Below are 12,707 nucleotides of genomic sequence, written 5' to 3' on the forward strand. Positions count from 1 at the left end.
TGGTCCCCTGTCCTCCCAGTCAGTATCCTGGTCCGGGTCACTCACCCTCCATGCTGCTCACTCCTGCCCACTCTGGACAGTCTCCGATGGAGGGAGGCAGCGGGCACCCTCAGGTGATCAGGAACACGGAGGTGACTCAGGGCCCTGGGTGCCCTGCCCTGTGCCCCTGCCAGTGCGCCCCGCGGCCCAGGTCGGGTGGAGGCGGGCAGGGGGCGCTCGCAGGCCCCAGCGCCTGCCCGCTCGGCCTCTCCGGGGCTAGAGCAGGAGCGCAGCGCGGCTGCCCGCCGGACTCTGCGGCCCGCAGCCCACACCGCCCTCCGCCGGCCCAGAGAAGGAGGGGGCTCGCGCGGCGCCGTCACCATGGCACCCGGCACACCTGTGCGGGCCAAGCTAGAGCGCCCCGGCAGGCTCCCCCCAAGAACTCTCTCCGCGTGGACTCAGCTCCGCTCCAAAGTAGAGGCACGCCCCGCCGCCCTCTGCAGCCCCAGCGGCCACGCCCAGCAACTCCCTCTCCTGGTGTCCCACAGCCCCTCCCGGGTCTCACTCTTCACGGGGCCCCTAGTCTGGTGTCCAGCTTCCTGGGCCCTCTTGGCAAAAAGGAGAGGTGAGCACACAGAAGGACGTTAAGAGGAATGGGGACCCCCATCAGTTCAGAGAGCCCCCCAAGAGTGGGAAAAGAGGTTGGGTGGATGCCTACCGGCTTTGGAAGTACCCAGCCCAGGCACTCCCCAGGTGTGCACCCCTGGGCAGTGTCTGTTCCTGCGTTTGTAAAATGGTTTGGAGGGAGGAAGGACAGTGTTGTCAAAGTTTCTGCTCAGAACTTAGTAGATGCTCAATTAATAGTCTCCTGAGCTGGATTGGTGACCACAGCTATCCCACCCTTTGCAAGTCAGGCAGCCAAGCACCTAACACTCAGCATCCTAGATTCTTGCCACGTGAATGATGATCTCAGCTTCCAGGTAAGAAAGTGAATGGTCTATTTCTTCCTTTACGGGGAGCCAGAGATTTGTTCCCTTTTGAAACTCACTAGCAGTGCTGAGATTCTCATGCAGATGAGTTGAATCTCACTTGATGCAATGGAGCCCAACCAGTCAAGTCATCTCCATCATGTGGGGCCAGGGCCTTAGTAGAAGTGTTTCTGTGAAACTCCTCAGGTGATGCTAACGCATGGACGAGGTAGGGAGTCACTGTCACAGCCCTTCTTGGCCTCCGTCTTTTACAAGAGCCCTGGCCTCATAGAGCTCATGGCCACCCATCGGGAGATACTCATCAAAGAGCAAGTGTGTGAGTGATCATCTTGTTGTGGGCCACCACCTCATGGTCCCTGGAGATCTTCCTCAATCAGATATCCTTGTGTCCCTTTCCTGCTGACATCTCCCTCTGGGCTTCCGGGACCACCTGCACTTGCCCATGCTGCTCAGGACCCAGCCCCGTCCCCAGCACCACCTCCACTTCTGCTCCTCTGTCATCAGAAACGTGCGTTCTTTGCTGAGCAGCGCAGTCTTCTTCCTTGGCATGTGCTGTGCTCCCTGGCTGGTCCTCCTGTCCACTCTGTTCCATCCTCTGCTCTCTGCTCTTAGCCCAGTAGTTCCCAGACTTTGTTGCACTCTAGAACACCAAGGAGATTTTTAAATCAAGGTCTTCCCCAGGCACAGGTCATGCCCCATACTAACTAACTCAGAAAGTCTGGGGCCTGGAGCGGTTGTGGGTAAAGACCCCTAGAGGCTTCCTTGTGCAGCGAGGTTTGGAAACCACTGTCTGTGACATTGCAGTAATATTTCTGTCCTGGTGGCTGTCTTCCAAGCTGGTCTTCAACCCTCTCTTGGTGTGAGTCTCTTCAGGCTGCTATCACAAAGTACCATTAGGCTGGCTGCCATAAGAGTAGAAAGGTATTTCATCACATTCTGGAAACTGGGTAGTCCAAGTTACAGATTTCAGCCTGCTTGGTTTCCAGCGAGGGCCCTCTTCCTGGCTTGCAGATACTGTCTTTCTGCTGTATGCAGCATGGCCTTTCTCGGGTGTACATGAGAGTGAGCTCTCTGGTGTCTTATATACACTAATCCCAGGGGATCAGGACCCAAGATTTATGATCTCGTTTAAGCGTTTCCCGTGGGTCCCCTCCCCAAATACAGTCACAGGACAGTGGTTAGGGCTTCAACACATGAAGTTACAGAAACATTCAGTTCATGGCATCCTACAGGAGTGCAGACCCTGTCGCATTCACTGCAGTGTGACTGCTACGGTCTCATCTAAAATGTCCCCAAAGTCTCGTGTGTTTGGAGGGAGGGCTTTTGGGAAGAGTGGATCGGGGGCACGGTGCTCATCAGTAGAAGCATCATCGGTGAGTTCATGGCTGATGCACTAGTAGGAGGGGTGGCTGGTCAGGGGAGGTGGATCACCGGGGGCAGGGTGTGACCTGGAAGAGTGTGTTCTTGTCCCCAGACCCCTCCTCTGCTCTCTTCCTGTTCGCTTTCTCTGCTTTTGGTCTCTGTAAGCTGAGCGCCTCTCCTCTTCCATGCTCTTCCCCCATCACATTTCTGCCCTATGACCAGCCGACCATGACTGAGACCTTGAGCCAAAACAAACCTGTTTTGCGTGTGTCGGGTGTTTTGTCAGCTCCATCCCAGCATCCTTTCTGGATGCAGGCCCTCAGGGGAACCTCTCACACCCACTTCTCCGTAAGCAGAGTTGGAGACGTATTCTGAGACCTGTGGGAGAATTGTGAACCAGGAAGCCCGCCTCCCTCCCCCAGAGCAGCCTCCGAAGAAAATCTGCAGAATGTCTTAAAATGCTTATTAGAGAGCTCTTCCCAAGGATGTGGGTCACTGCCATTATCTGTATTTATAAATGACAAGGTCTCTAATGGCTGGCTTATTCCCACAGTCACAGAGCAGCAGCAGCAGGGGCAGCCTTGGAAGAGAGGCCAGATATGCCAAGTAAGTGTGCTCCCAAGTAAGTGTGCAGAAAGCACAGCCTGGTCACAGGCACACAGTGAGCTGCTCGTATTTATCGTCCTGGTAAAGTGCTTTTCACCTCTCCTGTGTGGTCCCTTACAGGGACCCAGAGAGAACCCAGCCCAGGAAGCTTGGGCATTTGTCTGGGCTCTCCACTGACTCTCCGAATACATCTCCTACTTTCCCTCTGGTACATTCTAGAACATTCTTTTTTTTTTTTTTCTAGAACATTCTGAAACACTTCCTCAGCAACTCAGGGCTACAGAGTGGGAGAGGTTTGGGCCAGAAGAGCTTTCCTACTCTGACAGTCTACCTTGTCCTCTGGAAAGTCCAGGTGTGCAGAATCTCCCTGAGCAGGCATTGGGGACAACCCAAGAAGTCCAGCTCTCTGGGAGGGCTGGGGCAGCTCACAGGCCTCTTCCAACTTAGGGGAAGCTTCCTGTAAGCCATTGCCTGGGCTCTGGAGACTGATTATAAGAAACTTGGCTCTGATCAGAAGGCCTGGGTTTGGAAGCCAGTTACCTTTCAGTCTGCCCCACTCTGCTCAGGTCTGACCTAAGCCGGGTGCTCCACCTTCTCCACACCTGTCTCTTCATCTGTACAATGGAAACACAAAGAGCAGTGCCGATTAAATGAGACAGGAAGCAGAAAGCACAGCCTGGTCACAGGTACACAGTGAGCTGCTCGTATTTATCGTCCTGGTAAAGTGCTTTTCACCTCTCCTGCCCCTTCTTGCACCTGTGGTTCTTTCCTTCAAGCTTTGGGCAACTCCAGCCTTTTTTCTAGCAGAAACACAGAGCAGTTCACAAAGTTGATCCCGGGGATGTTAACATTCAAAAGCCACCATCCTGGGGGAATCTGTTGCAGAAATTATTACCTCAAACCTAGAAAAGATGTCAGCTGGTACCTGCACGCAAGGAAACACAGCTCAAGCCAGCCTGTGACCGTGTACACTGTAACATTGTTCGTCATTGCTAATTACGGGCACTGACTCTGTGAAGTTTCATGTCAATTTGTGTTGCCTGCGTCCCTACATTTTTAGTGCAACCCCAGTGCTATGAGTCTAGTCATCTGAGTAGCAAGGGCCCAGTGTAGCTGCACTGTCAACTTCCTTTTAGGAATCCCTTTCTAAATCCTGACAGATCACAGGGAGAGGACATGCTTGTCCAAATACAAGGATCTCATATTAGCAGGCTTTTAGGCAGTGAGACCAGAACAGGGGCAGGCAGGCAGCCCATTCTCCCTTGGGCCTTTCAACTTAGGAAAAGCCCCAGCCGCAATCACATGGCTTGTGAGGGCCTGGGAAGCCCAAAGCGAGAGCGATTCCCTACTCTTTTTTAGTCCTATGGAAACAAACTCTCGGTAGAAAGGATAGGTAATGTGGGATCTGAATTTCACCGGTAGTGGCCCTACCAGACAGCAGTTCTCTCCAGCAGAGGTCCTCCAACAGCAAAGGTGCCACCATCTACTGTTCAGGCCTTCTGGTGTGCACTGTGTGCCTCCTATGTGCCAGACCTTGCTTAGGAGCTGGGGGTGCAGCAGAGACCAAGACAGATTTTAGTGGGAGGGAACAGATAGAATACATACAGAGTAGATTAGAAGCTGAGCACTATGAAGAGAAAATCGAGCAGGTTGAGGACGATAAAGAGGCTGGGACTGGGGCTGGGGATTTAGCTCAGCAGCATAAGTACCTGCCTTGCAAGGAGGCGGTCGTGAGTTTGATCCCTAGTACCGATAAAAAGGAAAAAAACAAAAAAACAAAACAAAAAAAAAAAGAGGCTGGGACTGCAATGGAGAGGTGCAGCAGGATGCTTAGGAAAGGCTTTCATTAGCCAAGTATGAAGGAAATAAAGGAGTCTGCCCTGGGAATATGGGGTGGCAAAGGCAAAGGCCCTGAGGCAAGAGTGCCCTGAGGTGTCAGGGAAATGGTCAGGAGCAAGACCAGTGAATCAATAGATGACACCAGGCCTGGAACACCATCTGAGGTCTCTGCTTTGCCCTAAGGAAATGAGAACCATTCAGAACAAGTAGATACTGTAGGGTCTAGCAGGATCCCTGCAAGCTTTGTGTAGGGTTAGGCTGCAGAGGTGCGAGGCCGCTTCTAGAGCCTGCTTTCCTGGGAATCCACCTGAGCTGACCCAGCTCCTCATAAACAGCCCAGAGACAGTGCCACCACCCTGGCACAACTCTAGGATGCCATTCTCATAGCTCTCCACGTAGACAGCGTCAGGTATAGATGCTGTACTGTGAATGACCCCCCAGCATCATGCATTAGGGTAGCCTCACGGAGACTAATTTAGGTGCTGCCCGCCTACAAGGAAGAAGCTGCCAGGCGCCTTTTCTGGTGTGAATCTGGCTGTGCACAGGTGGCGATGCATGGGCTCTGGGACAATTCCCAAGTGCCTCGTCATCGACCTCATTAGCTATCGTTGGAGCCCGGACAGCACATACATAGATCCCTGAACAGCGAGGCTGGGAGGAGCAGAGGGCTGCCATCACCTTTCCTGGTGGGGCTTGACCTGCCAACCCCAGCCGTGGCCCAGGGGGGTGCAGGGGCAGCTCTGCTTGCCATGAGGTAGGGTTACTGGCAGGAAACCAAAGGCTTTGCCTGCCCAGTGGCACAATGTTGTGTACTTACCTATTAGGTGTTGACATTTGGCATAGATAATCTTGGCATTCTTTTTCCTCTCTACAACACTGGGGATTGAACACAGGGCTTCTGCAATGAGCAACATCCCCGCCCTTTTTTATTTTGAGACAGGGTCTTGTTAAATCACTAAGTTGTCCAGGGTGGGCTCAAACTTCTGATCTTCCTGCCTCATCCTCCCAGAGTGTTATCATTATAAGTGTGTACCACCATGTCTGGCTTTGATACCCATTTTACAAATAAGGAAAGAGTTCAGAGAGACCTTTCACAGGAATATGGAGAAGAAATACGCCAGCAAGACAAAGTGACAGGTCACTTCTCCTATCCAAGTCACCCTCCTGAGAGGGTGTCAAGTCCCAGGCTCACAGCAGAGGCCCTGGTCTTGCAGCAGCAAAGCAACCCAGGCTGAACAAGACCCAGCTCTGCTGCTCCTGGGCCTGTGCTAGCACCACAGCCCGTCTCTTCCATGCAGCAGGGGTCAAGAGAGTGACGAAACACACACGTGCCTGCCCAGGGCCTGTGGCTTTGTCCCTTCCTCAAGGATGAGCCCAGCCTGTCTGGCCCCAAGACACTACTCAGAGCATGGTCTGGCTGCTCATGGTCCCAAAAATTTCCCTGCTCAACATCCTCACCTGCATTCTTCCCCCAGGGATGCCTTTCCCATCTTGGCACCTCTCCCAGGTCCCTGCTGAGGCTTTCTGGGGCGGCTGCCAACTCACCCTGCCAAGAACTGTGCCCTGCTCCCCTGCCTGGCTTTCTGCAAAGGGACAGGCACATTCCAGGTAAAAACTAGCTTCAGAACAGGTTTTTTTTTTTTGGGGGGGGGGGGGTCCAACACAGCATGTGGGGAAACTTACAATTAAAACATAGCCCCACATAGCTAATTTTCCATTTTTCTACTCTCTTTTTCCTGTAACTACTCTCCAGGAAACCTGCCCAGGAGGAGAAGTGGCAAATAACTGTTCATTTCAGATTTTCTGAGCCATTCAAAAGAACATCAAATTGCTCAATTCTTAATAGTACCAAGAATTTATACCCTAAATCTATGTTTTGAGACAGAGTCTTACTATGTAGTTTAGGCTGGCCTTGAATTCACCATGATCCTCCTGTCTCAGCCCTCTGAATGCTGGAATTTCAGGAATGTACATCATGCCTAACTCCAAAATTTTTGCAACCCTTTGCCTCAAAATTTTCCTTTGTTGTGTCTACCTAAGATATGTCATGATCTTTTTTTTGAACTGGAGATGGAACCCAGTGCCTTTGCACCACCTTATATTCCAGCCCTTTAAAAATTTTTTAAAAATGTATTTTGAGACAGGATCTTACCATATCACTGAATCGCCCAGGCTAGGTTGAAACTTTTATTCTTCCTGCCTTGCTTCCCAGAGTGCTGGGATCATAAGCCTGTGCTACCAAGCCTAGGGAGTATGTCCTGGTCTTTCCCCACCCCTAAGCCAGGCTTCCATGAAAAGGCTACAGAAGTCCCATGGCCCCTCAGATAGCCTAACAGTGGTGGTTAACATAGAGCTGTGTTACTGAAAGCTCCAAAAAGTTCGCTATCACTGGCTCAGAACAAACTGTGCTGGTTCTCCCTATAGCAGGAAGGGTCTGACCAACAGGCAGACCTGCTAATGTCCCTGTGAACCAACACTGGACAGGAGCTCTGCAGGAATGAGTCCTGTCTGATCTTTGAGGGGAAGAGGCTCATGCACAGATACTAGAAGTGAAAGCATAGTCCTCAAGACCTGCGAAGCTGTGATCCTCAGGGAAATCCTAGTGTGGCCCTTTCATTTTATAGACAGGAAATGGGACCTGGAGAGGGATCACAAAATAAGCCAGAACTGTCACAGAGAAGTGAATACATACCTGTATCATGCAAACACACTGCTTGCTGACCACTGCCCTCTGTGTCTGTGAAATAAAAATCATGGAGTGTCTAACCCACAATTCAAACTACACTCAAGTTGGGCCCATTAAAAACGGACAGAAACCTTGCATAACCTTGAAGCCTGAGCCATGCTGAGTCTGACTCTGTTTCTGACTGTAGATGCGTGGTGGGGCTGAGAATCTGCATTTCTCACCATCTCTCTGCTTATGCTGATGTTGCTTGTCCTAAGACTGCTCTTTGAGAGCTATGGACCTAGAGGAATGAATTATGGTTATTCCCACACTGCAGGAGGAGAGAACCAGGCCTCACAAGGAGATGGTCCAGGTCTGGAAATCAGAGCCATGTGAGGGCCACTGCCAGAGTGGAGACAGCCACACCCAAGCCTCTCTCTGTGAGTCAGTGCCATCTGAGGATTGTAGGGGGGACAGAACCAGGCCTCACCAGGAGATGATCCCCGCCTGGAAACCATACCATTTTCATTGTTTTCTTGGGCTGGATTTTATTCTTTTGTTTGGTTTGATTACGTTAAATCTGATAGCAGGAGCAACTATTTAAAAGATAGCAAGACATATTACAGTAGCCATTTTGAATTTACTATTAGCTTATTTTGAAGCCCTTTATTGCATTTTATTATTTCTACTCTATTTTGTTCTGATTTTTACTATGTCCAAAGGATCTACTGCTATTTTGAAGACAAGTGGCATTATGGTAACTATTGATTTCATAAGGTTTTGAAGTCCCGTATCACTTATACTAGTTTATCTTGATTGGTTTTATTGTTTTATTTTCTTGTTTTATCCTCTTTAAAAAAAAATGACATGGCTGGCACCTATCAGGGGCAACTGGGAATCCAGTCTCTCATCCTCCCCAGGGGTGACGCCTGGTAGTTCTGAAGCGGCCCAGCCGCAGGTCATGCATCAGTCTGCCTGGCTGCCCCTGTGACTGTTCTGAGTCTCACTCCACCCTGGCTTTCTTTACCTGGGATTTCCACAAAAGGGTCAGCCTCTCTTTGCAAGGGGACCGGTGTCAGGCAAGCTCCTGGAGCTGTGTGTGCAGAGAATGAATCTAACACCAACCAAGCAGATGAAACCAACACATTCTTTATTGCAGGCTAAAGCTAGGGGGCTCACTCACACTGGAAGCCTGGATTGGGGGGCTTCTCTACCTTCCCAGGCTTCCTCAAAAGAGGCTAGGGCAATCTGCCCAAGCAGAGGAGAAAACAACTTCCAACAGCAACCCGTTCAGAGGACCTGGGGTGAAGACCCAGGAAACAGGAGGCTTGTGTGAAGCAGAGAGGCAGGATTAGAGGGCCTCGTATGCTCCAGCCCCTATATCCTTGAGGCTGCGGTCACTCCCTTCATGGAGAGTGTCATGCAAACTGGAAAGATCTAAGAGGCCAAGGTCTCTTTGGCCAGGTTAGGAGGCGGCTGATCATAGACTCAGGTGCCTGCAGGTAGCAGGGAAAGCTAAGAGCCTTCACCATCCACTCCAAGAGCTTCCCAGATTACCCCCCGGCCCTCGATTTTCAAAGTAGAAAGTACTTGTTGGGGTCAGCTGGGGACCTTGCTAAAATGCAGGTTCTGACTCAGGAGGCTGCAAGGAGGCCCGAAATGCTCTTTCTAACAGGCTCCCCAGTGATGCTGCAGTTGCTTATTCACTGACCAGGCTTCCCTTTGCAAGGCTGCAGCCATTCGGTGGCTGCACATTTCCCAGAGCAGCAGGCTCTTCCTCAATAAGGAAACCCCATTCCAGGTAGAGTGGGTGGGGCCAGCCCAGTCCAGACTGCACTCGAGCCTCCCATGCCCTCGGTGTTCATAGCTGAACTCAGTGATCCTAGAAGCCCTGCCTGACCGCCTCATCCAGAAAGCCCTTCCTCCAGAGTTTGGCCAACCAGGCCATGGTAGGAACAAGGTCTCACTTGGGACATGGAGTACTGAGTGACAGGGGCTAATCAGTGTCCAACCTTTCAGCCCCTTGCCCAGACACAGGAGACCTGGGAGGAAAAGAGACGTGGGGTCAGGGCAGGGATGGGGTGTTCTGAGATGGGGCTCCTGCTCTGAGCTCTGGACAGCCTAAACCTAGGGGCGATGAAGTGCCCAGCTCTGCCCATCTGAGGTCTCAGTGGCCTCTCCAGACCTAGACAGAGATACAGACCAGGTGACCTGGGGTGCTTGGAGTCACTTGCTCCACAGGTGAGACATAGGAGGTAGATACTAGGGATTCAAAGTGCAGGTTTTACCAGAAAGCAAAAGCCCCAGGACTCTTCTGGGAGGGCATCAGCCACCCCTACCTGTCCCAGCTTTAGCACTAGAAGTCTCCCATCCTGAGAACCTCCCAGTCTCAGGCAAAACAGGATGGCTGGTCACCACGCTGCCTGGCAACACCCTTCACTCCGGGTGAGGGCCTTGAAACAGCTGGGTCATCAGGGACTTCAGAAGCGGCCTTGGAACCGGCTGGCTACAAATTCAGTGGTTCAGCATCTTCCGCCCTCAGGGGCCATGACACAGCTGCCAGGCTGCAGCCACACGGAGACCATCACAAGGGACCATGGCTTTGTTTTCTCTGGGCCACCTCCTGTGTCTCGGGGTGGATGAGCAGGCATAGCTGGCCACTCTCTGGGGGAGGGAAGAGCACTCGGGGTCCCACAGTTCTCTTCATGAAGACAGAGCAGTGCTGGTTTTCTCCCTGGGTCCCAGTTCCTTCACAGACATTCTCGCCCTGCTATGCAGAGCTCCCTTCTCCCTGCATGCCCAGGACTCCTGGTTCAGGCCTTCGCCAGCCCAGGGACCCATAGTGTTTGGGGTAGGACCCCGGGAAGGGCCTCATTGGGTTCAGTGGTCAGAAAGTAATAAATACATGGGGGTTGTCGTCTTCTCCTCTCAGGGCAGTGACTGGCTCTCAGCCCTAGAAACAAAGCTTCCAACCCAAGGGGCCCAGAAAATGCTCAGCAGCGCTTTTGCTTGGGCTCAAGGTACCTGATTAAACCTCCAAGGAGTCCAAGAAGAAAAGGCTCTCGGCTGCCACCTCTCCTCCCATGTGACAAGGCTCAGAGAGTCTGTAAGCAGCCAGCACCACTTCACCTCTGCCCTCGGGGTGGTCCAAGGCCCACTATGGCTCTAAGCTAGCTGCCCTGGGCCAGCGGCAGCACCCTCCCGCCACACGCTGTCTGGCCCACCCCCCGTTCCCCTAAGCTCAGACTCCCATGGGCCTAGGGGCCACCCTCCTCCAGGGTGCCAGGCCAATGGCCTCTGGCCCTTGCTGGGTGGGCACAAATAAGGTTGCCTAAGGTGGAGGGGCTTGGGTACCCTCCGGAGACATGAGCATGTCAAACTTGATGAGTGGCGGGGCGATGACGCGCACCTCAGCGCTCAGGGGGTTGAAGCGGAGGTTGATGGTGCGCAGGGCTGGCATGGCGGACAGCTTCTCCACGGGCACATCTGCTGGGAAGAGAGGTGACAGGTTAGAGAGGTAGAGGGTCAGTGGACAGAAGACCTGGAATATCAGGGTCAGGAGCAGCCCTCCGGGGCCCATGGCAATGGGCTCAGCTCCTGGTGGCCAGCCCCAGGGGTGCAGTTTGAGGGCCCCCAGGATTCTAGAGCCACCTGGAGGAAAGCATTCTTAAAAATAAGGACAGCAGGCTGTGGTAGTACAGACCTGTGATGCTAGCACTCAGGGGCTGAGGCAAGAGAACCACTCTAAGTTCTAGGTCAGCCTGGACTGCATAGTGAGACCTTGTTTCTCAGAAAGCTAAACAGGGCTTCCATATAAACCAGCAATTTCACATCTACATAGGATTGGATGAATTAAACCATGGTTACAGGGTGCTCAGAGCAGCACTGGCCACGAAAACTGAAACTGCCACCAGAGGGGTGGATAAACAGATCGTGGTCCATTCATACAATGACACGAGTCAGCAAAGAATCGTAAAAAGAACTGAAAAGGCCCCGAAGGGCAAGTGGTGTCTGTGTCTCTTATAAGTCATCTGAAGAATCGAGTTTGTGGGGATTAGAAAGTAGGACAGAGGTTCCCAGGGCCTGGGGGAAGAGGTGATGGCAGTTATCGCTTAATAGCTACAGGTCAGTTTTAGTAATGGGAACATTCCGGAAATGGATGCTGGTGATGGTTTCACAGCACTGTGAAAATGCTTAATGCCCCCGAACTATTTGTTAAAATGGCTAAAATGGCAAATTTTGTGTTACAGAGTCATAATTCTTTTTATTTTGGGGCAGGGTATGGTGGATTAGCTAATGGTCAGCATGCCCAGCTGAACTGAGTCAGCGTGGTGCTGAGTGTGCAGGGCCCACCTGAGTGAGGATTGTTGCCAACTTTAAAGGAGAATGCAGGGGAAGACGGTATGCTGTTGATTCTCCCGGAGAAGCCTGCCACCCTGGCTTTCCTGATATGAACTTGGCTGTTCTCAGTTTTGGAGGCGCTCAGGTCCTCGCTGTCACTGAGGATGCCTGCGTTCCCTTCAGGGAGCTCTGGTCCTTACTTGGACAATCACTTCCTGGCCCCAGTGCAGATCCCTCTGCCTGCCGACATAGATCCTCCATCCTCCTCACACAGACTTTCTAGCTTTCACTGCTGACCTCTGGGCCTTCCCAGCACAGATCCTTGATACAGATTTGAATGGGACATTGCCAAGGGACTGGACTCATGTAGAACACTGCTGTGGGATCTAGGCTGGATTCTTTGGGTCTCCAGTGTGTGGACAGATCTCCTACATTCTTTTGCATTTGATTCTTTGGGTGAATATTATAAAATAATCCTATACATTGCGTCTCATATTAAATCTTTTTCCTTGTAAACTCTGACTACGACACAGGGTCTCACAGCAACCCTCCCAAGTGCTAGGATTACAGGTGAACCACACCCAACTTTTAGTGCCACAATTTAAAAAATAATGTACTATGCCAAACTCCACTGAATTGTATACTTTAAATTAGTTGAATTTCATGGTATTCAATATACATGATATATATTATTATAATCACCTAATGTTATTATGTACCTCAGTATTACTGTTAAAAAACAAAACATTCTGTCCACGAAGTTAAGAATATTCTGGCCAAGAGAGAAGAGGCTGCATATGGGGTTTATGGGAATTCTTACTGATCACAGACACTCCGTTCTGTATTCCAGTGGGGATGAACCTATGGCACATGTGCTGCAGTGGGCTGTTTGTTGTCATTAAAAGTTCTAAAAGGTTCCCCATCAC

General features: G+C 51.5%; 2 protein-coding genes across 5 annotated transcripts in view; both read right to left on the reverse strand.

Moving 5' to 3' along the window:
* Nucleotides 1-513, reverse strand: part of Npffr1 (neuropeptide FF receptor 1) — a 30,011-nt gene extending 29,498 nt beyond the window's left edge. For both annotated transcript variants that reach the window (XM_013156627.3, XM_023566737.2), the window contains exon 1: nt 46-513. In XM_013156627.3, the coding sequence (XP_013012081.1) occupies nt 46-52 (7 nt within the window). In that variant the 5' untranslated portion in view covers nt 53-513. The remainder of the gene's footprint in view (nt 1-45) is intronic.
* An 8,060-nt stretch (nt 514-8,573) lies between these two features.
* Lrrc20 (leucine rich repeat containing 20) overlaps nt 8,574-12,707 on the reverse strand; it is a 69,146-nt gene continuing 65,012 nt past the window's right edge. For all 3 annotated transcript variants that reach the window (XM_003473732.5, XM_013157022.2, XM_013157023.3), the window contains exon 5: nt 8,574-10,926. In XM_003473732.5, the coding sequence (XP_003473780.1) occupies nt 10,772-10,926 (155 nt within the window). In that variant the 3' untranslated portion in view covers nt 8,574-10,771. The remainder of the gene's footprint in view (nt 10,927-12,707) is intronic.

This window comes from Cavia porcellus, unplaced genomic scaffold (assembly GCF_034190915.1).
Source record: "Cavia porcellus strain 051 isolate PalLab524CR breed Dunkin Hartley unplaced genomic scaffold, mCavPor4.1 scaffold_28, whole genome shotgun sequence".
Lineage (NCBI taxonomy): Eukaryota > Metazoa > Chordata > Mammalia > Rodentia > Caviidae > Cavia > Cavia porcellus.